Source organism: Siphateles boraxobius, unplaced genomic scaffold (assembly GCF_051911475.1).
Source record: "Siphateles boraxobius isolate OS27281-9 unplaced genomic scaffold, OSU_SipBor_1 29, whole genome shotgun sequence".
Taxonomy (NCBI): Eukaryota; Metazoa; Chordata; class Actinopteri; order Cypriniformes; family Leuciscidae; genus Siphateles; species Siphateles boraxobius.
The window spans coordinates 4382291-4407705 of record NW_027508908.1 but is presented as its reverse complement, the minus strand read 5'-3'; the positions used below and the strand labels follow the sequence as shown (position 1 = coordinate 4407705).

Here is a 25415-nt window from a genome sequence, read left to right as displayed (position 1 = left end):
TGAATGTGGTAGCAGACTCCCTGTCGAGGCAGGGGCCGAGGCCAGGGGAATGGAGACTCCACCCCGAGGGTGCCGACCTGGGATCTGGCCATTGTATTAGAAGGTCTTTCCCTAGCTCCTTTTGAACCTATCGAAGAAGTTCCCGAGAAGTTTCTCACTTTTAAGACTATCTTTTTGCTTGCTATCTCTTCACTAAAAAGAATCGGAGATTTGCAGGCTCTGTCGGTTTCACCCTCGTGCCTGGAATTTGCACCTGGCATGGTTAAAGCTTTTCTGCATCCTAGACCAGGTTACGTTACTAAGGTTCCTACTAATATTGTTAGACCTACGGTTCTGCAGGCTTTCTGTCCTCCTCCATTTATGTCATCGGACCAGGAGAAACTTAATTCACTCTGCCCTGTTAGGGCATTAGACGCTTATGTCCACAGAGCTGCCCTGTGGAGGAAATCAGAACAACTTTTTGTATGTTTCGGGCCACCCAGGAAAGGGTGTCCGGCGTCTAAACAGAGAATGAGCAAGTGGGTGGTTGAGGCTATCTCACTTGCTTATGAGTCGGCTGGCCAGCCTTCACCTTTGGTTGTCCGAGCTCACTCTACCAGGAGTATGGCTGCTTCTAAAGCTCTTTTGTCGGGGGTTTCCCTGAGTGATGTTTGTGATGCGGCTGGATGGTCTTCACCGCATACTTTTATTAAGTTCTATGACCTAGACTTAAGCTCTACCCCTGGGGCACAGGTGCTCTCGTCCTCTGTGCGCTAGTCTCACATGACGGTCATTTGGTCCTATGGCGACGTGGGTATTCGCGTTCCCGCAGCGTTTGACGCAGCTCGAAGTTCCCTTGAAAGGGAACGTCTCGGTTACGTATGTAACCCTAGTTCCCTGATAGGGAACGAGACGCTGCGTCGCTCCGCCATACTCCCGGCACTCCCGTTAGCGCTTCCTTCAAGCCTATCAGAAGCTAATGCGCTTGTGTTTTTGGGGTGCTTTATAGTTTCCTGGTCGATGACGTCACCCGCCTATGACGTTTCATCTCTCCATTGGGCTGATTCCATACGTGCTTCATGACGCACAACGCAGGGGCGTTCCCGCAGCGTTTGACGCAGCGTCTCGTTCCCTATCAGGGAACTAGGGTTACATACGTAACCGAGACGTTTTATGCGCTATTGTAACCTAATTTTCCTTGCATGTACTGTATATTAAGGAAATGATATTTTATTTAAGAACAATTGTTTCAATAGTAATTTCATGTCAATAAAAGATGTGAAGCTTGATTTGGTTTATATTTGCTTATTGCACTCGCTTGCCCCCTCTTATGGGCATAGGAGACAATACAGTACTTTTTTCCTCTAACATGAAGTATTGCCTTTAGAATTTTAATATAATTAGAATTTTGCTAATATTGAAGAAAGAAATGCAAATTTAGCTTTTCAGCCATTTTGACAGCCATAGTAGAAGCATGTTTGTGCAGCGCATAGCGGCTCTGTATGGCGTGACAGAAAACTAGTTGTCCAGTTCAGTTCACAAAGTGCAGGTTTTCCGAGAATGCGGTCACGAGTCCTGAACATTTATGAGTGTGAATACGGTTACAGAATGCATTTGTATCAAAACTGTGTGTGAACGTAACCATAATAATAACTCAAATACAGACTCATACAACCGTATTCTGCTGCTGTACAAACTGCCTTACAAAACAAGCTGCATCAAGCTTCTTCAAAAGTTTTACTTCTGGGCAATACAGAAAGGGGGAAAAGCATGTTGAGAAAATAATGACAGAATTTAGGGTGAAATAGTCCTTTAAAATGGTGCCGAAGTAAATAATTGATTGCAATATTCAAGAAATCACTTTTTCGTTTCAGTTTTTGAGCGCCTGCCATTGCCACGGTGCTCCAGTTTTCATTCCGAGCTATCCGGCTTTCAACACATTTTGTCATTCAAATGTTTTACTGCATATTTCCCTATGCTCTTTGTTCATCCGTTTTCATCTGGGCCCGTATTCCTCTCTTCCGTTAGCTGCAGTACCATCTGCTCGGAGGAGAGTGGTACCTGGACTGGCACGGCTTTACAGGATGCAGTTGCCTGCCAACCCTGGCTTGGATTGCCTGTGGATGTGCCAGCCGGGGTCTAAGTAGCATGAGCCAGACTGGTGTGAAGTTAGAAGCAAGGTAACCAGCAGGGGAAGAGGAAGTATTGCACATTTTCCTCAAACCAAGGTGTAGTGGAGGGCACAGGCGGTCATTTTCAGATGCAGGTTTGGGACACTGATGGTTGTACAGTACATGTAAGGTGATAATTAATGCATGGGTTGACAACATTAGTTAACAGCATGCTATTTTTGTTGGGTTGCTGGGTTAGCATAAATTTGTTCACTTATTCATCTGCATGTCTCATTTATGTTCTTGCTTAGAAAAGCCTATTTCTAGTGAGCAAACTAAAAATTGTGCATTATTCACAAAGACAAATCTAAAAACATTAAGACTATATCATGATGCATTACCACTCAAAAGTTTGGGGTATGTTTTTTTTTTTTTTTGTTATTCCTGTTTAAATTTTATCATTAACTCTTTATCCCCCATTGCCATTTTCCGTGGCAACGCTTCCCCGCCATTCACGGAATTGTCCGGCAATCCACTTTTTTACTGTTATATGGTGGGGGAGCAATTACGCATCTTCTGAAAAAGTACAGAATCTTCCGATCTAAGGGTGCGATTACATGACAATGGTATACTTGAAATGGAGAAGTTTTCCGTGTATGGACGACACCATTGTCAAAACGATCCCCATTCACACTGATCCGCGAAAACGACTACAAACACTGTATTCTGCTGCCAGGCCAGTAGATGGCAATGAAACACTATAGACTGAGCACGTAATACGCATGTGCATGACGTCATCGTCTTCAGAGTTTCATCTTTTTGTTGTTTACACGGAGACTGTTTTCAAAAATGTCCACTTTGAAACCCGTTTTCAAAAGTCTGCATTTTCATGCACCCAAAACGCCGTTTTTGTGTAAATGATCGGACAAAACGCATAAAAAGTTTTGCGTTTTTAGTTGAAAACAGTGCCGTGTAAACAGCCCTTAAAAACAAGTGAAAAAGCACTTGCAATAAGAGCATTGCTTATGTACATGTAAAATAACATGATCATCAAACATTAAACAGCGTATAAATCAAAACTGCCCATAATGTTACCGAATTAAATGTCGACCCTGGAATAGGTACAGAACAGTGCAAGCTTTGGGGCTGGACCCGATCTACTTGATGTATGTTTTGATCATCATTTTGAATCTGATTCGGATGTAGTCTTTAATAAAAACGTGTGTGTGTCTGTGTGTGTGTGTGTGCGTGTGCGTGTGTGTGTGCGTGTGCATGTGAGTGTGTGTGTGTGTGTGTGTGTGTGTGTGTGTGTGTAATGCATGGCCACTACGAGCTTGAGAATGTTTGGAATGTCATAATTTTTGCAATTTACTGCCATTCTGAACTTGAAATCTACATATTATTCCAGGAAGCGTCCCTTGTCTTGTAAATGTAATCAGTGCTGCATATTTCTGTGCCCAAGTCTTTTTACAGCTTAACATTCATACTGAAAAATCAATGTACATACAGATGGACTACAGTTGGGATTCTGCCCATTCATTTAACTCAAGCAATATCTAGCAATTTTTCTATTCCACATTATCGAGTCTGAATGGAAGCAAAAAGGCTAATAAGCCTAAAGCCAGTGTCAGAGAAAAAAAGATAAAGAAAGTTTCAGACAACTTAGCGCAAGATTATAAAATTACAGTCAGGCACAGAAATGACATTACACCAAAGGGTATTTTATGATGCACTTAATCTAATATGTGATGCCCTATCTATTAGCAAGAACTGAGGACTTTCACTCCAACTGGTCCCAAGGTTTAAAGGAAAATCAAAACTTAAGAACACACAATCGGCGTCGATGCATGTCCTTGAAGTGGTGCAGATTAAAGAAGGATCTTTGGGCTTGAACATTAGAGCAACACCCTGAGAAGCCGACTCTTGCGATTTCACTACAGCATCTCTCAGTGTGAATCCTGACAACACTCATTTCTACAGCCTGGATGACTCTCAAGTCACCAGCAGATCTCCATAGCTTCCACAATCTCTCCTCCACCTAATGAATGCCATGTGATGCCTATTTAACTTTAAAAAAATATATTACTGGAGTATCAGGCAGACCACCTGGTTCAATAAATGATGAATGGGATGAATCGATTAATAATGCATTGGAGCAAGTCTTCTAGTCTGTTTGATTGGCAGTGCTAAGAGACTTAAAAGGGAAGGATGTGACACAGCCGGTCACAGGAGTGAAGCTACCAAAAAATATTTCTTTGCTCTTTTCCTCCCCCTCTTGTGTCAGGCTAACATAAAATAATGGACTATGTTATATCACAACAAGCCGTGTAACTTTGCGACTAGTATGCATCTGTTGTCTTCAGCAGTGATTTTCTCAATTTCTCTTAGATACAAAGCTCAGAGTGCACAAACTCAAACACAACTCACTGGACCATCACTGACGCTTGCTTTTATCTCGCATTTCTTTTTGCTTATCTTGTCGAGGGTGCGAGTGAGCGGAGGCGGATGCGTCCCAACCTTTTAGCGTTCCAACCTCATCTTTCCCCCATAGTGAAGTGGCCCATGGGACGTGCGGATAAATCAATTAATCCTGATCTCTTTTGCCGATCCGAACGGCCTGATCGCTAATGATCTGTGGCCTGTTGCAGTTTAGCGCTTAACCAATTCATCATCTCTCCACCTGCACTTCCCACGCTGCTTTACATATAAATTACAGACCGGCAGTAGAAGAAAAAAACAGGTCGGACAGTGCCATCTTTATTCCCCGGCCCCCTGGTTTCATTTGCAAAAACATTAAGACAGTGGAAATGAAAGCTGATGGAAAGGGAGATGAAGGAGGAGTGGGATGGATACAATTATCAGATGCCTATCATCACTTACCGCCGCCTCAGAGTAATTTAAAATCATGTACACCACCTTCACAACAACATGAAGACACACTTCAAGGCCAGAGAAGACATGAAATGGAAAATCTTGTTACATTTAAATTTTCTGCTAAGCTAGAGAATATAAAGTGTCTAGCATATATTAAAGCAATAAGCCACGGGTCGTGAGCTAAAGTGATTTCATCACGGGTAAAGAGCGTTCTGAAGCACAAGACGAAGCATGGCTGCCAGAAAACGATTTAACTGTAGTAAAATCACTGTAGCCCATAGACTCAAGTAGCTTATAGCTTTTATAAGACACTGAATATGCTAAATGACACAAAAGCTGATGTATTCATTTTACTGATCAGAATTAGGACTGCACAATTCATCCAAATAAAAGCGAAATTGCGATTATCAAATTGCAAAGGCTGTCATTTAAATAGATAAATATATGAACTGGGTGTTTCAGAGCGAAGTGCAGAATTGTGGTCTTTAACACGCGAACACCTCACGATTTAGTGTCTCAGAACCGGCATCTGGTTCTGAGTGTCTATAAACCGGCTGTGGACAACAAAAGAGAAGCCTTAAGATTTACATGCAGATTCCCACTAAAATGATAGCCCTATGGTTTGCTATTTAAAAATGAAGAAATCAAGATATTCACAAATATTAGTATTGCTAGTTGTACTGTAAAAAATACTATTATGTAAATATGATGTTATTTTTTATTATTTTTAAATGCTTGATTTTTTTAACAGTGAAATTACAAATTATTTCTTGTTTTGTTTAATACTTTTATTTAGTGGAAGTAGTAGTAGTAGTAGTAGCATAAATATTATTATTATTTTTATTACTGTTGTTGTTTTTGTTGTTGTATAGTCATGTTGATATAAAATCAGAATATTTGGTAAAATTGGCAAATCAGGGGGGAAAACATCACTATTAGGTTTTCCCCCAAAAGCAGGCAAAAAAAAGCAGAATAATCAAGTTTCATCCAGTCAGAATAGCCGTTCTATAATAAATAAATGAGTATGTTGAGTGCAACTAAGATTATTAATATAACAGACCTTATTCACAGCAGCACCGTCTTTGATTTTTAACAAGAAAGAAAGCGAGGCTGTGGGTTGTACTGTCATTTCATGTGTTTTTGGATTGTTCTGCGGACGAAACACTGCAAAAATATACTACCAAGAAAGTTTCAGTAGACAAAAAAACAAGTGCTGGGCAACAATAATCGCGATTAATCGCATCCAAAATAAAATTTTATGTTTACATAATATATGTGTGTACTGTGTATAATTATTTGGATTATTTAAACACACATAAGCATGTATATATTTAAGAAATATTTGCGTGTATATACAGTATATACATTTATACATAATTTGTATATTATATATTAATATTTTATATATAAATAACTCATTTTTCTTAAATATATATATGCATATGTGTGTAGTTATATATACAAAATACTTATATACAGTACACACACACATATATTATGTTAACACAAACTTTTATTTTGGATACGATTAATCACGATTAATCGTTGGCCAGCACTAAAAACATCTAAACAACATGAGCTGTGGAAAATGATCTAGGAGCTTTTTACAACAGATGCCATTGAAAACACGGTAAGTCTATCCCTCACAGTCTTGCTTTCATACCTATCATGGCGCTGCTCTGAATAAAGTCTATTATTAAGCACATTTTTGGTATAATTGGATCCGTAATTTAATTATTAAACCGTTTATAAGAGGCTGTTGATGAGTGCCTAAGCCGTGTGGAATCATTTCAATTGGTAATGTGTTTGTTTTGAATATAAATGACCGGTGGAGGAGGTAATGTCTCCGAACGGCCATGGAAACGGTGACACGCGGAGGTACTTGATCAAAGCGATGGCTAAGAGGAGCGCAGTCTTTTAGCGATCTTGAGAGAAGTGAGGTAAACATGTTTGGACATAAGCAGATGCGGCAGGTGCCTCCAGATGTCTTCATCTATCTCCGAAGTGTCTTTTCAAAGATGTCTCACACAGATGGGCCTAGCCTAGTACAGGCATGCACCATACCACAATATATTTTTTTTATTTTATCAGAGCTCGCATGAGGTGGTCCGCTACGTCGCATCTGAACGCAAATCACATTTAACGTCAAGGAAAAAAGATACAAAAAAAATGGGTAATGCTAAAGAAATGTACTCAAAACTACTCAGTAAATCAATATGCACATCGCTTTTTTTAAATGTTTGGTTTGGCAGGCCTCTTCAAGGGAGTTTTTTTTTTTTTTACATTATTTATTTAATATATTCATTTATACCTTCCTTTGATATGCCATACCTTTCAAAGAGAGGGAGCTGCATTCTTTCACCACAGCTGTTTGATGTTGCTTTCCAAGGCAAATACTATGTATTAAGCTTTTTTTCATTACTGCTGTTGACCAGACATGAATGCTTTGTTGTGGATGTAGCACAGCTGTGCATTGTACCAGACAACAGCCTTTAGCTGTCACTTTATTCATATTACAGCACAACCTTGAGATATCACAATCACTGCAAGCAGGATATTTTACATCCGCTACAAAAAAAATTGTCATCATGTACTCATACTGTCATTCCAAACTCATAAGTATTTCTTTCTTCTGTGGAGCACAATAGAAGATATTTTGAAGAATGTATTAGCTGTTTTTGTCCATTTTATAAAAATCAATAGAGTCTAAGGGCCCTATTTCAATGATCTAAGTCCATGGTCTAAAGCACACAGCGCAAGTGCACTTAGGGCGTGTTCGAATCCACTTTTGCTAGTTTAACGACGGGAAAAATGGTCGGCGCGCCCGGCGCATGGTCTTGAAGGGTTGTCTCTATTCTTTTAATGAGTAATGGGTGTGTTTTGGGCGTAACGTGCAATCAACTAATCAAGAGTCTCATCTCCAATTCCCTTTAAAAGCCAGTTGTGCTCTCGCTGTGGCGGATTTGCTATTTACATGGTGGAATTTGCAAGCAGAAAAACTGAACGCTGAACCTGCTCGTACGCAGGGTTAAAGTGTGCAAGCAGACCATCAACGGGACAAGCCGGATTCCACCATATCTTTATGTACACAATAATAATCTTTTACATTGCGATACTTTTATTTTTAATATTTGGCATATTAGTGTGTTTCTGCGCGTCCCTGTGTGTGCAATAAGCAAAGTGTACCAAAAGGGTTTGTGCTGGCACAAAATGTTAGTAAAACTGGCCCAAAAAGTCAGAATTATGAGGAAAAACTGTTTAGATTATGACAAATAAGTACTAATTATAGGATAAAAGTCAAAGCTATGAGAAAAAGTTGAAATAATGAGATAAAAATTCATACTTATATCATAAAAAGTTGAAACTTTGACTTTTTATCTCATAATTGACTTATCTCATAATTAATAATAATAATAATAATAATAATATAATAATAATTTAGATGGTGCTATAAAGTTTCTGTCATCTATGTCATTCTGTCATCATTCTATGAGATTATATGCCATCATTATATGATATTTATGTCATAACTATAGCATAAAAATGATTTACCAAGGATTTTTTTTCTTTCTAAGTGGTGGAAATGAGCTTCCATTCCTTTAAAAAAATAATAATCAAACTACACCGGTAGTATCTTTATCCGAGGCTACCTGGAATGTGTTTAAATTTACTTAGTCTCAGCAATTTCGTATAGCGCTCAAGGCACTGCTGTCTCTTTGAAATGGGACAACAGTTTGTTAATTTCACCTCTTACATCAGCTCTCTGAAACAAACACCCTGTTCTGAATGCAGTGGGATTCTTCATCCCTCCCCTACCCTACGCCTGGCCGATTACGTCCACTAAGCCAAATCTAGTTCAAAAATAGGGCCTGGCCGCTGCATTTTCAATCCATTTGGGCCTCTGCATCAATGTCTTGAAGCATTTCCCAGTTGTTTTTGGTTGTCAGCTAGTTTGGAGGGTGTGAGCAGGTTTGGGTTATAGTGTGGCAGCAGCCAGTGTTGAGGTGCTGCATGTTTAATGGCATCTAGAGGGAATGTCAATTACACGTGTAAGATTGATTTGGCTTTTCTGTGCTACACAGAGATCCGCGTTGATTCCCTCAGACTGTATCTCACACCTTGCCTCACCCTAGCACCTAAACACACACACACACACACACACACACACACACGCACGCACGCACGCACGCACGCACGCACGCACACACACACACAAATTTATATTATCAGTATCTATCTTTCTTTCTTTCTTTCTTTTACATACCCTGAGAATTACATGAGCATAACACTGTAGTAATTTGTCACACCATTTGTGGGTTACACTTTATTTCAGTGGTCTACTTTCAACATTCTATAAGTAACTTTTGTCAAATAGCAGTCATTAGAGTATTAGTAGACTGTCTAATGCTTAATATCTGTTAACACTTTATTTTTGAAGATCCCCAACAGACATTCTACTGAAGTAACTTTGCAACTGCTGTACATGTCAGCCAAACCCTGATCTAACAGTCTACTACAGTCTACTAATACTCTAGTGAAAATTAGTTGACATGTAGTTGAAAAGTTACTTATTCATAGATGCCACCTACGTCACTAGAAATAGAACACCGCCATATTGACGACCAATCTCGCCCGGTATGGCCGCCCAAACTGCCCATTTGAATTAGAGAGAGAGAGAGACAGAGATACATGGATAACATTTTGATTTTAGGCTCCGATCCTTATTTGTTACCCCCAGTTTTCTTTTCTCCTTTATTATCTGCCCCAGACGTGCCCCGATTTGGCTTCCATGATATATATATATATATTTATCTTGTATATAACCCCTCCCCATACAGTGGGGATCGCTTGAAGGCTTTCAAGAGTACAGACGCGTATCAATATGCTGTTGCTGGATGGGTAACAAATGTAAAAGTGCGACACCTGGCCACCAAGGATTTATATTTAATCATGGGGAATGTAGGTATTATAAAAAATAATTTGGTGGTAGTTTGCTCTGACTAGGTAGCGAGTTGTTAGCTAGCTAAGTGGCTAACAGCTGGTAGCTTGCCAGCTGTTAGCCACGGCTCACAGCTAGGTGTCATTAGGCACGATAAAAAAAAAGAGCTCGATAATTTTTCCGGCCGCGATAATTTCCATTTGCATGCTTGTTTGTTTTCCTCCTCTCTCTCTCTCTCTCTCTCTCTCTCTCTCTCTCTCTCTCTCTCTCTCTCTCTCTCTCTCTCTCTCTCTCGCTCTCTCTCTCTGAGAGAATACATGCATACATGAATACTCTCTCTATTTACATGAATACCCTCCAAAACGGATATTTAAACATAATGTTGTGTGTATTTGTCCATTCAGACACCAAACAGAGCTCAATTCATTACTCGCGCGCTGTATAGGGGTCTATGGCTGCACGCTTCGGGTCGGGTGTGTGCGCCCAGAAAGAGGAGACATGATACAATATGAGACATTCACACAATATGAGACATTTCTTCTATCCTTTTCTTTTGGTATAGAATAAAATACCAGTTCGGGGTTCCTCTTTCGGCTATTGTTGCAGCCAACTGCACAACATATTGCAGGCATTACTGAGACCGTCGGTCGTCAAGATGGCGGTGCAAAGCTACAGTGACGTCATGTGACCCAAACGAATAGTAGAATGTCTATTATAAAACGGATAGTTCCGGTCCTTGATTCTGATTGGTTGAGCCGCGTTGGAAGCCATTGTAAATTACTCAACAAACATACACCTGTGACCGCATTACATTAGTATTACTGCGCAACTGCCGTTTGTGATTCTTTGTTGCTGCATGTGTTGCTTGGCAACCTTTTTGGAACTACATTGCTTGGCGGAGGAATAAATGTGTTAACGTTATATTTTTTGTTGCTGGTGTTTATTTTATGAATAAAGTAAATATTAAAATGAATATTTTATGGAGTAACCGTTTTATAAAAGCAAAGACATTCAAAATAAAGTGTAACCCATTTGTGATTAATTCATAGTTTTCACAGCAATCAGAATTACGTTTTTCGCCGTAGAAGGAATAGAAGATCTAAGCCTAATTACCCAACGTGATCTCATGAGTTCCTGTGTATTTTAACGTAAAGTGTGGTTCTACCACACGGACATTTACTAAGGCTACATTTTCATACACACTGAAACGTACAATATTGAGGTATTGAGAGCACTAAAATGTAAATTATTTACGTATCGGCACCTTTACAAAAGTACAAATGTGTACAAATTATTATTTATGATTATTAAATTTGTGGCATTAATGTTTTGATTCTATTGTATTCAATTGTCATATCAATGACATTGTGTTTTCAGTTGCATTTATTAAATGTAGTTTACTCATCTATTTAATATGAAATTAAACATTTCGCTCTGTTTGTAACTTCTGCTGCAAACTTGTTTCGAAGGATTACATAATGTCAAGACTATTAAACCTTAAAATGAATACCATTTCTGTAATCATTTAACCATTATTTAATAACTTAAGTTCTGCTCTGTACCTTTTACATAACATTTGAAATGGATCAAAACCTTTTATCAAAGTGATCCATGAATTTTGAACAATACCCGTTCTTGTCTTAGGACAAGTTTGATGAACTTTTTTGATCCACTTCAAAATTTGACTACTGTATATACCACCAGAGAGGACAGTTAAAAACATATGTTGTCATAACTTATTGATCTTTTTTTTTTTTTTTTTTTTTTTACAGTGAATGAGACCACGCTGAATTACCAGAATATCGTAGAAACTTGAAGGTGGGCTCTTTTGACTATAGGAAAACCACCTGACAACCACCAAAAACACCCAAGCAATCATTTAGAACATCCTGAAATTGCATGGCAAAACCACTCACAACTGCATAACCACCCAAAAAGCCCTAACATTGTGGTGCCAAGTTTTGCACAAACGCAACTTCAAATTTCACATAAAGTAAGCATTAAAATTGCCCCGTGTAGCTCTTTTTGGGCATTTCAGTCGAAGCTTTCGACACTCAAGATTTATTCTATATATCATTTTTTCATAATAGCTGGTTTATTACAGACATTTACGTGGATTAATCCCTTAACTGCCATTTAGACTGGAGTCAATCATAACACAGATGTCAATATCACCAAATTGCTTTGCTCTTGAGAGGAGAAGAGAGGTAATAATCACTGACAGCATGCGAGGCAATAGCAATAATTGCTTTATTCAGATGTTGTAATCTCGGTAGATTTGTGAAGTTTTGACATGGCATTTTCCAGCATGCAATGGCTAAACTTGCACAATTATCACAATCCGTCATCTCATCTCTCAGCATGATTCGCTTTACTGAAAAAGAAATTTTTTTCTTTGGCATTTTCAGTTATGTTCCTGAGGGCTAGAGATTGCTTGAAATTCAATTTGTGCCACAGATATACACAGAGCAGGCTGCCTATGGTTGAGATGGGTGTTTCCCACTGCATTCTGGGATACGGAAACCCCCTGAATAGCTTTAAGTACTGCTAGCACTCACCCCTGTCAAAAAGAATGAAATGCGCGCTAGGAGAAAAAGACTGTGTGTTCTCTCCACACAGTGATATGTCACTCTTGTTTATCTCTCATTCTGTTAGACGTGTTTCTCTCACCGTGTCATTCTCTCTCCACTCAGAGTGAAGTTAACACTTAATCTGTTAATGAACATTTTGAGAAGATCACTTATTAACACTTACATTTGGCTCGCTGTATTATTTATCACGAAATACAGCGAAGACGGTTATAGTCATTAATTGCTGATCCTTATTAGAAGATACAAATGAACTTACTCCCATGCAAAAGTGCCAGTCTTTCTGAAACAATACAACAGCAGAGCCACAAATGTTTCACATTCAAGACTGAATTTTGTGTGTGTGTGTGTGTGTGTGTGTGTGTGTGTGTGTGTGTGTGTGTGTGTGTGTGTGTGTGTGTGTGTGTGTGTGTGTGTGTGTGTGTGTGTGTGTGTGTGTGTGTGTGTGTGTGTGTGTGTGTGTGTGTGTGTGTGTGTACATCTTGGTCTGTATGAGTCATATACAGCAAAATGTAATCATGACTACATAACAGCTTATGTTACCTTGAGTCTGACTAATAAACTGGTATTGAACTGTAATTGAATCCAATATCTTGAAAATATATTGCAGCTTGACTACACTGTGGAACAACATATGGAGCTAGACAATAAATGAAATCACACTTACAGTACATAAGGGAATTGTAGACAAGTCCACTATCTCAACTTGTTTTTCAGCCTGCGATCATTTACATCGGAAAGTAAACGTTCTTTGCAAAATGTCTATCAGAACTGTATCTTAAATGCGATGATCTTAAGTGTGATGATAGACAGATAGAAAGCATCAAGCTAATTCTCTGATATTCACACACCTTTCAACATTACAGGTTTGGAACAACTTGAGAGTGCGAAAATTATGACAGAATTTTCTTTTTTGGGTGAACCATCCCTTCAATGTCAAACATTAAGCCTACAATATGCCATTTTATCTTTCTTTTATGACATTTCTGAGAAAAATAAACATCACTGTGACATCTGGAAGAAAACAAAATTGCGGACTTGCTGGATCGGGGTCTACTTTAAATTGAATGGTCAGTAAGAAAATCATAAGTCTTAAAAGAAGAAAACAATAAGACGAAGGCATCAGCAGCATCTAATTTTATCCCATTATCCTCACATTACTCTCTTGCTTTATAAAATGTCTCGCTCAAACGGCCATGCTTGTTCCCTATAGAAACCCCAGCAGAAGCTGCCATTATTCATAGATTGATTCGTGAATCTGAGAGAAAAAAAGAAAGACAGAACTCAAGTGGAGCCAAATGAATGAACTAGTTAAGATGGCTATGAAATCATCACCCAGAAATAAACATTTATAATAAAAATTAAAGTCACTATGAAAACAGAACTGACCATATAGAAAGAAAAAAGGTTTAATGGAGTTCAATAGAGAACAGCAGGGTTCTTGACTCAGTTTTAAAGAACCTTTTTATGCCAAAAAGGAGAAATGCTGACTGCATAATTTTACTGTTTAATGTTTAACTGGTGTTTTTTTTATTTCCCCGAGTGATATAGTATGTTTATAAGCTGATTAATTCATTAAATTTAATTAAAAATAAAAATGTATGTTGTGTTTGTGATATTGTACAGTTTCACTGAACACAAAAACGGCAGTCGTAACCTGTTTTATGTTGGCAACGAGACCTTTTCTTTGGAATTGCATCCACCGATGAATCGATCACATTTTGACCAGGAACATGTATAAAGAAAGTAAATACGCTCAGATCGGTATTCATGTTGACTTAAACTGAATTATAGCTTGAACTACAACCGGTTTGTAATGCTAGCAATAAGTCAATGTGCCATACTGCTATGAGTTTGCCATTTCCAGTAGGGCGCTATTCATTTTTCAAGAGCTTAAAAAAATGACCTGGTATTGAATGTTTGCAATGCGGTTACACTGGAGAGTTATTTGTTTCAACAGGCGAAATTATCTCGTAGGGTAAAATGTTTGTGGTGGCTGTTCAGTTTTGTCTAGCAAAGGCATTTTCAGTGCTATTTGTCTTAATTTACATTGCTTGCCAAATAGTTTATGGCAGAGCAACCATTCATTTCAGAAAAATAAAAATGGTTGTCCTTCAGCTGTCCACCAACAAACCCTTGCACAGGATGTTTTTGCTTTTATAGTTTTTTCACTCTCACTTTAAAATATAAAATAGCTTTTTCAGTCTAACGTTTCCAAAAAACGAGACAGTTTTAACAATTTGTGCATTATTTGTGTTAGGGGTCAAGAAAGGACACTGAATAGCAAGATGTTTTAGTGGTGGAAAACATTAGTTCTGATATTACTGTTGACAGTTGAAGTTTATGTGCCTTTCGAAGAACAAAAATATGGGGTTTATTACTCAATAAAAAGAAATACAACCTCAATATCACTCAGGTTGGAAATAAAGTATTAGTCAAGCAAGTTTGCAAGGCACTATTCTTTGTAAAGCTGTATTGGAACAATACATATTGGGGAGGGGTGATCGATGTGTTTCATATCAGGTGAGCACTTAAAAATTGTAAAAAAAATAAAGAAAAAGAAACTTGAAACAACTTCATGATGCTTTCCACATCTAGCAAACCATCGTGCAATTTAGGCTTGAATCGGTGTTGACTGCATAATATGTTTTTAACCATCCAATTAATTGCATTTTTGTCAGTTGTAACATAGTGTTATAAGATCAGATATATTGCTCTTTCCCTTTACAAGTGTTGCACTAAAGGAGGCCAGAAATAGATTTGAGCGGCATTAGCAAGAGACTGTATCACATATGACAACTGGTGCTGTTTGCATATTTTACAGAGTTCCCAGAGACTTTTTGCAAGTAACTACTTACTAATTGGCTACAAAAAAAAAAGAAAGTTGATTCTCTCCTTGTGCTTGCTGACAAGAACTTCTCTAATGCAAAATAGTCACTCCATTGCCCTTGACTGACTAGACCATATAAGATATATTTAACGCAGTGACATCCTTTGTTTATTTGGCTTTTTCCCGTTCAGAATGAACTTGCGCGTAGAAATGAGTGCATGAAATGGTGCATTTCCCAGACACTGACTGGATAAAAGGACAGACGTTTTTGTTTCCCCGCTTTTTTCAAGAAAGCAGCCTTTGCATGCCTTGAGGAATGTAAATAAATAATGATACAAATAATATAACAATATGTAAAATATATAAAATATTGCAATTATAATCTGTAAGCAATACACATGAAAATCCATATAAACATTGACATGCTCATAGATCAAGAATAAGATAACAAACGCTAGTTCTCGCAAACTCACAACAACCCAAAGCCAGTGTTGGGGAATGGTAATACATTACAATGTTGAATTACTTCCTAAAAAAGTAACTAATTGTGTCACTTTAAATTGAGAGCAATTTTACTTTTTCCAACCTTTTTACACCAAAAGTGAAATGAATAAACCTCGGGCTATAAAGGAAATGCCAATTCACGCCTGTACAGTAGAGGGCGCCGCTCAAACAAACCTTTCTGCTGCCCTGTCATTCTGGATCACAGAAGAGTAGGACGCAAGCAAGTTCAACTCTTATTTCTTTAATAAAGAATCACTGTTTTTATTCATTTTGAGGAACTTTGAATCTTTTTTTGTTGAAGTTAGATAAATAAATGCTTGCTCACATTTAGTCTACAACTATATCCGTCATATTCACACAGCGCACACAACACCTCTGCCTTACGATTTCTCTCAAAGTGGAGAGCTGTCAATCATTACAACATAGTAACTTGTGTTACTAATTTGAAAAAGTCAGATAATGTGTTGTAAATTTAAAAGTAATGCATTACTTTACCAGTTACTTGAAAAAAGTAATCTGATTATATAACTCAAGTTACTTGTAATGCGTTACCTCCGACACATGGCCAAAACCCATAGCATTCTTCAACTTTTCTTCAAACATCTGTGATACACAGCACACGTCACAGATCCAGCCAACATTAATCTTCATTTCCATTTGCACAAAAAAAAATCATTATAAACTACAGCTGTTTCTTTATTCATACACTACCTAAGGAAAGAAACTCCAGGCCTACTAAATTATTCCTTATACTGCAATGACACTGAATACTTAATGAAAGTCATCTTTTTTACTTTGCTCATTGTTAAGTTTCCCTGTATACCTGAGAACGAAAAATACCATTCTGAGTCTATTGAATACTCTATTCATACAGCACAACACTGGGAAAATTCAATTAAAGAATATGATAATGGCAGCAGCTCTGAGTCAAAATGATTGAGTTCAGCTAGTGGGACATACTGAAGTTCATTCCCCTGAGGTTACTTTCTCCCCGTATCTGTCCTGAAAGTTTTCAGTGCTTGACTGTCATCTCTCTAACTAATGTGTCGTGTTAGTGAGTACAGTGTTTAAATTAGAAAATGCCCTCAGATTTTACCTGAAGGCAAGAAAAACATCTGCTCTGTCAAGCGAGGGAGGGAAAATATAGGAGGAATTATATCTGAAATGTAGTTGCTCTGATTTGATATACTGCACAGGAGAATTGTGGAAAATGCGCATTATAGCTCAGTGCAAAATAGTCATTAGTAAATTATCACAAGGAAGGAAGGAAGGAATTTTAAATATTGAAAATTTAAAAGTGCATTATAATTTCCTTGTTCTGCACAATAATTGCCTAAAAAACTGTATCATGTTTGCAATTTTACATTTGGTGTTATTAATAGCATGCATGTCATTGTGGATCTGTATGAAGTGGGTTTCATTCAGTTATTCACTCAATATCTCTGCTGAAGTGTTTCAGGTAACAAACAAGACCCCTGTATCACCTAAAAACATCCCAGTAGAAACACACACACACACACACACACACACACACACACACATCCAGCCAACATAAGCTGATGTGCTGTCTGGTTTGAGATGGTATCATAGCCTGGCCAAGCTGGAGTTTAGCTGACTTAGACAGGAGACACAAGTTAGTCCACTGACCAGCTTAAAAGTGGTGAAAATCCCTTTAAAACCCCACAGCAGACCAGCCTGGCCAAGAGAGTATTCTAAGCTGGTTTAAAGTGTTGTTGTTGTTGTTGTTTTTTTGTTGTTTTGTTTTTTGTGGGTTTTTAGTGTTTTAGTTTTTTTACAGCAGGGATTCCAAAGCAACACAGTTGACGCTTAACATTCAAAAGCATGAGCTGCATGGTGAGTCAAAATCTCAACATCAAAAACAATCATAAGTGTGTAACGTGTTGCACAGGAAAGTGTCTTCCATTATACCAGGGTTGATCAAAGACCACGTCAGTAAAAAAAAAAAAAAAAGAGAAAAAAAAAACCTGGCGTGAAACGCATATGAAGCAATCTCTTGGACATCAACAATGGGCATCTGTTCGTCTCTGCGCCCCAAACCCCTCACACAGCCTTTACACACAATCACTTTCGGAAACACACGTTTAGATCACAATGTAGGGATATAACTTCGAAAGATCTCAACGGTGTTTTCACAACTTTAACAAATGAACTGCATGCTTTTTTTTTTATTATTTCCACTTACGCTGCTGTTTTGGCCGGACCAGTGCACCATGGCTTGGTTGTGAGCGGAATCCCCAGTCAGTGCAAAGGTAGAGCTGGTAAGTTTCAGCTCCTCCTGTCGTGATGTGGCCGTTCTCCGCTCTTCCCTGTTCCACCTCAGCTCAGAGCGGCGGACTCGGCGCGCAGCTGGCGCGGTGCTGTTGCCAACAGTCGGCGGAGAGCGCGCACCTGCGGGCGAGCCGGTTCCCTGGGTGCTTCTACGCACTCGGTGATGGTGATCTCCAGGGGCTGAACCTTTAGAACCTGCCCGTTTGAGATTATAAACTTTGCCATTACTGCGCATCGACATCCATTTCTCATCGGGAGGCATTTTCTCTGAGCGAAGCCTGTCTGTATTCCTTTTACGCACAAAGTGAGCGTGTTCGCCGTGTTCGGTTGCTCCGCTGTCGGGCTGAGCAATTTCAGCACCAGACGAATTAAACAGCGCCGTTGACCCGTCTCCATTTTCCCCACTAACTTTACCAGAGTCGACACCACTCTCCATCCTCACCAATAATTCCCGACCGCTCCACTTATCCAGCAGGTGACATGACCTGCAAGTTATCACTGTTTTTGTCACCGGAACCCAAGCGAACAAAACCAAAAGCAGGGTGCAGAAACCACTGACATTAACCCGGCAATATCGGATCCCCCTCTCCATCGCTGTTAACAACAGGATACAGTGTCCTTTTCCTCTCTTTAGCGTCAGTTAATGATGGAAACAAGTCCTCGTACAAGTTGCAGCTCGGTGAGGCAGCCACAGTTGAGATGTTGTGGGAAAAGTGCGATTCAGCGAAGCGCTCCAACTTGAAGGATTTGATCAAATGAAGCTCTACACGCACTGAGGGGAGGAGCTCGGGGGATTACAGAGGAGAGCAAGACCATAAAGACACGATTCTTTCCAGCGCCACAACATTCAAATTCACCCAGACATTTTCCAACAATGCATTCTGCAATAAAATATATTGACGCAGTTGGAGTGATTTCGTTCGTAGCATTCTCGATGACGGAACTTTCAGACGAAAAGAAAACGAATTTCACTCAGAGCTTGAGTAAATTTTATCATGGGTATTTCGCGTACTAATAGCCCGAGAGTCAAGACGTTTGTCTGGATGTGGGAGTTAGCTGTATATAGTTATTAGCCTACTATTAGCAGTGCGCAAATTAAATGACGACTTAAATTAATTTCTGTTCGCAATTTACTCGCAGTCTCGGAAACGAATTGTCAAACGTCTTAAACCATTTTAGTGGAATATTTGTGACATGTTGTGATAGCCTAATGTTAAAAAATAATTACGATGTTTCATCGATATGTTACGAACTTGTATCGTCCATTTAGTGTTTTAACGAACTTATAAAACTGTGGTGGTTCATGAAACGAGCCTATTATAAAACTGTGGTGGTTAATGAAAATACCCTATTCAATATTGTTACATAAATAATAGGCTTAATCTATCTGACAGCCTAAACTCCCCATAATTAGAAACGGATACCGAGGATTTACCAAAGAATTTCAATTCGAGATTAATTTGATGTTCTCGCACGTCTCGGGACAAATTCACATTCTTCACAGCATCCTTTGGATCGATGAGCGAATTGCAAATGGATCTGAAGCGCATCAATCAGGTTTTTGTGTCTAGAGCTGCTCCAATTTCAAGACAACAAACTTAAAAAAATAACTATAGCCTAAAAAATTAACTATAGCCTATAGGCTGCACAAAGACTACAAACAAACAAAAAAAAACACACACACAATGAGACAACACAGGACACAGTTCTACACCTCACCAATTTCAAAATGCATTAAATGGGTTGTGCTGAATGCAATCCATACCAGATCTGCAGATGCTATACTTTTAATGCCTTCAGGCTCAGAGACTCTCAATCTCAGTATCTCTGCTTGGATAGAGAACTAAAGATGCCCTGCTGCATCCAACCATTATTAAACATGTCTTTAAAAATAAGAAATAGTCATTATACATATTAATTCACCAACCCACATTACACATTTCCCGGTAACACTTTATTTTGATGGTCCCTTTTGAACATTCTGTTAACTATAAGTAACTTTGCAACTACATGTCAACTAACTCTCATTATAGTATTAGTGGACTGTCTGCTTCATATCTGCAAACTCTTTATTTTGATGGTCCTCAAACAGACACTATACTGACTATAAGTAACTTTGCAACTACATGTCAACTTATTCCAACCCTAACCCTACCAGTCTACTAATACTCAACTAATACTCTAACGAGAGTTAGTAGACATGAAGGTGCAATGTTACTTATAGACAACAGAATGTGTTAAAGGGACCATCAAAATAAAGTGAAACCCATTTCCCTTCCATAACTTATAAGGGAGAATGAAGTTTTGTTATGATGCTCTTATATAGAGAGTTCATTAAAACATTTTCTCACTCTCACACCTTGTTTTGCTCTAGAATTGAATTAAATGCCCACTTTAAAGAAAATCTTTGTTTATGTGGCAAATGTCAATTCCAAGAGAAGCCAAAATATTATCTCTCGCTCCCACGCTCATCTTCTCTTATAATGTCCCCGATAAGGAAAACGTTGTCTAAAAATACAACAATCGGAAAATATATTGGATTTTTCTTTTTCTTTTGATAAATGAATACTAAAACAAAATTAGTTTTGACTAAAAATCATGTGAATACACTGCCTGGCCAAAAACTTAAAAATAAATAAATGAATACATTTAAAAAAAAAGTTGCTGTTTGGATTTAAAAGTCAAATGGTTAAGAGGCAATGACTGGATCATTATTGTTGTGATTATTATTATTCTAGCATGTTATATGTTTGGCAACAGTTCTTCTAACCCTAATTGATGGAGTGTGGACATTTGTATAGTTTGGAGTGTGTATCATGTAGGAAAACACATCATGGTCATATTCCAGGATGACAATGTCAAGATTCATCCACTTAAATTGTGAAAGAATGGTTGGGAGGGAGCGTGAAGAATCTTTATTACACATGAATTGGCACCTCTGAGTCCAGACCTTAATTTCATTGAAAGTATTTGGGATGTGCTGGAGGAAACTTTACAGAGTGCTGGACTCTTAACATTGTCAATATAAGATCGTGACCAAAAATTGATGCACCTCTTGATGGAAATAACATCACATCATTTATTTCCCCTCACAAATAACTACTGCAGTTCAGATATATTGCATTTACCCTCTGCAATCCTTATTAAATCCCATTGAACAAAAAGTAAAATCATTAGATTCTTTCAAGGATTCTAAAAAAAAACATGTTTCTGTAGACCAAATGACCTCAAATCTGACCTCAAAGTTCAGGCTAAATTTTCAGATGTTTAGTATATAACATAACATGCATACATTAATTGTTTGTGCATGTTACTCTCTATCTCTATCTGCCTCTGTGCCATTCATGAGTTAAATCCACCGCCTTGTCATTCTAAAAGCATTAAAATGACTAACAGCTAGACAGGCCTAGACTCACAGTATTAAATAGATATATTGTATTGGATTAATAGCACAGCTATGGACAGGCCTCCAGAGATGAGAAACCACTCATCACTTTCTCTCCCCCTCTCTTTCCATATAGGTGCTCAAGAAGACATCATGGTCCATCATCTTATATCCCCCCCTCCGCATCCCAGAAATCAATGCTATTTAAATGTGATCTACCCGACACATCTGTTAAAACCAATGGGGATATTTGAAGGCCTCGCTCTATGAGCTGAGAGCAGGTAAGAGTGATAGAAACTCATGGCACATAATAGCACTTCCCGGAAAAGATCTCTCGGATTTATACGACTTATTTGACGGACAGAGGGCTGAATGTCACTGCTGAAGTCTTTGCTTGCAGTCAACTGGTTTGACTGTGAAAAGCAACGACTTTCTGGGAAACCAGACACTTCTGCTGGTATTTGTCAAATTTGCACTTAAAATGAGCCGAGTCATCAATGCGAACAAGTTCTTCTATTCTGCCAGGCAGAATTCTGGGAGTGAAAGTTTCAAGGTTTGGATTCATGTCAAATTAGGCACAGGTTTCAGCCTGTTTTCATCCGTGTTCCCAGGGCAACAGCCAAGGATGGCTATTACAGGAACAGTCGCAGATATCATGAAAGCCAAAAAAGGCACAGATCATAGCAGAAGAATGACAGAGCTTGCATATTTGATTGGTGCTCAAAGCAAGGATGTGGTTTTAGTCTTGGCTGCCAATGACTTGTGTAGTAGCAACAGTTGGGAGACCAATAATTAGGTAGCACATGACTCGCAGAGGCTTCGCATGAAAGAAGAAAGTGAGAACAAAGCAAAAAAAGAAGAAAATACCAGCCAAACAGCAATATCTAGCTGTAAAAACCCTTTGGTTCCCTTATCCCGATGAGATTGCTCTTTTTAATAGAGCTATTTCCTCACATTATTTGGTATTTTTTCTCTGTAAGGTCCAGTGGGAAGGTCAGGAACAATCGCAGAGCTGGATCTCATCCTGTAATATTTAAACTGAGTTCTGACTCTCGATACTTGCACTCTCTCACACTCCCTGTAATAATTCATAAAAAATTCATAGCAGAATCTCACCATAGATATACAATAGATTTAGGTTAGTATTTAAGTCTTGATTAGAATGCAAGTCACGCATTCTGAATGGCATTTAAATGCTTTGGGCAATTACTTGAAATTCAGTTCATGCTTGTCTATAAAATACGGGGGGAAATATCAAATGAAAATTCTACAAAAAAGGCAGATGCTATTTGCACCCTGGTGTAAATAGTGGGAAATGGCATTTTCAGCATGTTGTAAATAACAAAATAAATACTGTATATACCTACTACCAGACAAAATGCTAATAGTTTGGAGATCTGTTAAGCTGAGATCAGACTGGATACATTAAAGGGATAGTTCACCCAAAAATAAAAAATATGTCATTAATTACTCACCCTCATGTTTTCCAATCCTGTAAGACTTTTGTTCCTCTTTTTTTTTGTTCCTCCTCTTCGAAACACAAATGAAGATCTTTTTGATGAAATCTGAGAGATTTCTGTCCCCCTAATTGACACCCTACTCAACTAACACTTTGACGCTTCAAAACGTACATAAAGAGATTGTAAAACTAATCCATATTAATTGAGCGGTTTAGTCCAAATTGTCTAAAGAGGCTCGATCACTTAATATAATGGACAGATTTAATTTAGGCTTTTATTAACCTATAAACATTGATCGAGCTCAACCGCACCTGCTTGACAAGCGAGAACATACCTCTTGCTGAAGCTCAAACGTGCTGCGTAACACGAGAATGAACCTCATTGGTTCTTGCTAAAGCTCAAACGTGCTGCGTAAAACACGAGAATGAACCTCATTGGTTCTTGCTGAAGCTCAAACGTGCTGCGTAAAACACGAGAATGAACCTCATTGGTTCTTACTGAAGCTCAAACGTGCTGCGTAACAAGAGAATGAACCTCATTGGTTCTAGCACATAAAGCAAACATGCTTGAATTTCCATTGACCACAACTGATGTGTGAGTGGATGAAAGTTTATATATGAATAAAAGACTAAATTACAGTAAATCCATTTATCATATACAGCGATTGTGTCTCTTCAGAAAATGTAGGACTAAACCACTCAATTCATATTGATTCGTTTTACGATCTTTTTTGTGAACTTTTGAAGCGTGAAAGGGGTAGTTGCTTAGCTGTCAATGGAGGGACAGATAGCTCTCAGATTTCATTAAAAAGATCTGTCATCATTCACTCACCCTTATGTCATTTTAAACCCGTAAGACTTTCGTTCACAAATGAAGAAGTTTCATTTTTGGGTGAACTATCCCTTTAACTATTAGTTTCAGAGGCAATGTTTACATGAAAAACTATTGGTCTCATTATAAATAGCCCAATTTTTTTTACAATGGCTCCTTCTCAGCTATTCCATATTATACAGCTCCTAATGTATTCATTTGTAATTCAGCTCATGCAACTATCCAAAGTACTCTTTTTAGTTCCTTATGAGCAACATGGGTTTAAATAGTGACCATTCATGAATCGCAACATTATGGTCACGAGCCGAGATCTGTATCCACCACTTTAATCCACCACAAAATTGGATACTTCATCTTTAACACTTCACTTTATAATTTTTCTTCAGACTTTAACCATGATGCTTCTGTAACATACAGAACAGTTAGATAGCGAATTAGAAAGTCATGTAAACTGCTTAATCTCAATATTGTCGTATTTGGAATGAGACCAATATGATTACTGCAGTCCATATGAATATAGTTACTGCCTGTAACACCAGCAAAGCTAACCCATACGGTTCTCATTGTAATATCAAAAGCGAGGCATGCCAGGATGCCAGCTGCTCCCTACTCGTGAATTTCACCAGCAGGACTTGAGTCGCTGCTGTTTCAACAAATTTACTTTGGCACCTGACGATCCAAACCCCAGGTAATTCGGCTTCCTCTTTGCTTCCTTTCCACCAAGCTACACCATCCTCAGAACCTCCAGTAATTATTCGAGAGAAAATGGGAAATGTTTGATTTCCAGCCAAATACAACAGTCACTTCTGCAACATGAATTAATTTACCCCCCTTTTCACATTAATCTCTTATTGGAGTCTGTTATTTGGCTGGCAAACCTTATAACTCAGTCTGACAGATAAGATTATACTGTAATTTGATGGGGTTTATATATATTTGTTGATATTTCAGAATCTTTTTCCCAATCATCGTGACCCTAAATCATGTCCAGCACTCAACAATAAGAGAATCTCAAGAATGAAATATGTATTACATCAAAAACACTGCAGCAAAGTATATTGGCTGTTTTCTGACAGATTATAGCATTTTTCTCCTGGGTAAATTAAATGATTCTTCAGATTGCTTCGGCCCATTTAACATAATCTTTGGCAATGCTCTTCCTATAATAATACATAAATAGTTCAAATTCTCCACAGTGTCAAAATTGAGCAAAATAACGAAGCTAATATGAGAATAATCTTTATTTAACACTATTTTGATGGTCCACTTTAGACATTCCACCAACTATAAGTAACTTTGCAAGTCCCCTAACCTGAAACTCTACTAATACCAGTTGACTTGAGTTGCAGATTAATGAGAGTTAGTTGACATGTAGTTGCAAAGTTACTCATAGTTAGTAGAATGTATAAAGTGGACTATCAAAATAACAAGTAACCAACCTTAAACAAAACATTTGTTTGTGCATATTTTTTGCAATTCAACATAATGTGGTGAGTGGCCAATTCAGTTCAAATTCCAACTCAAGATAGAAAACCAACTCACAAATTCAGAATTTTGCACAACCGCACCATCGGTTGGGATGTCATTGGGCAGCCCAGATTAATGCAGTACCTTTGCCCTACCAT

The 25415-nt window shown here is 38.3% G+C and overlaps 1 protein-coding gene across 2 annotated transcripts in view; it reads right to left on the bottom strand.

Moving 5' to 3' along the window:
• Positions 1-18879, bottom strand: part of sorcs1 (sortilin-related VPS10 domain containing receptor 1) — a 240968-nt gene extending 222089 nt beyond the window's left edge. The window contains exon 1 of one of the 2 annotated variants that reach the window (XR_013207788.1): positions 18029-18879. Coding sequence is in view for 1 of the 2 variants with exons in the window: in XM_077246243.1 (XP_077102358.1) it covers positions 18029-18706 (678 nt within the window). In the remaining variant the exon portion in view is untranslated. The remainder of the gene's footprint in view (positions 1-18028) is intronic. The other variant, XM_077246243.1, reaches the window with a different exon arrangement.
• Positions 18880-25415: the final 6536 nt, after the last annotated feature.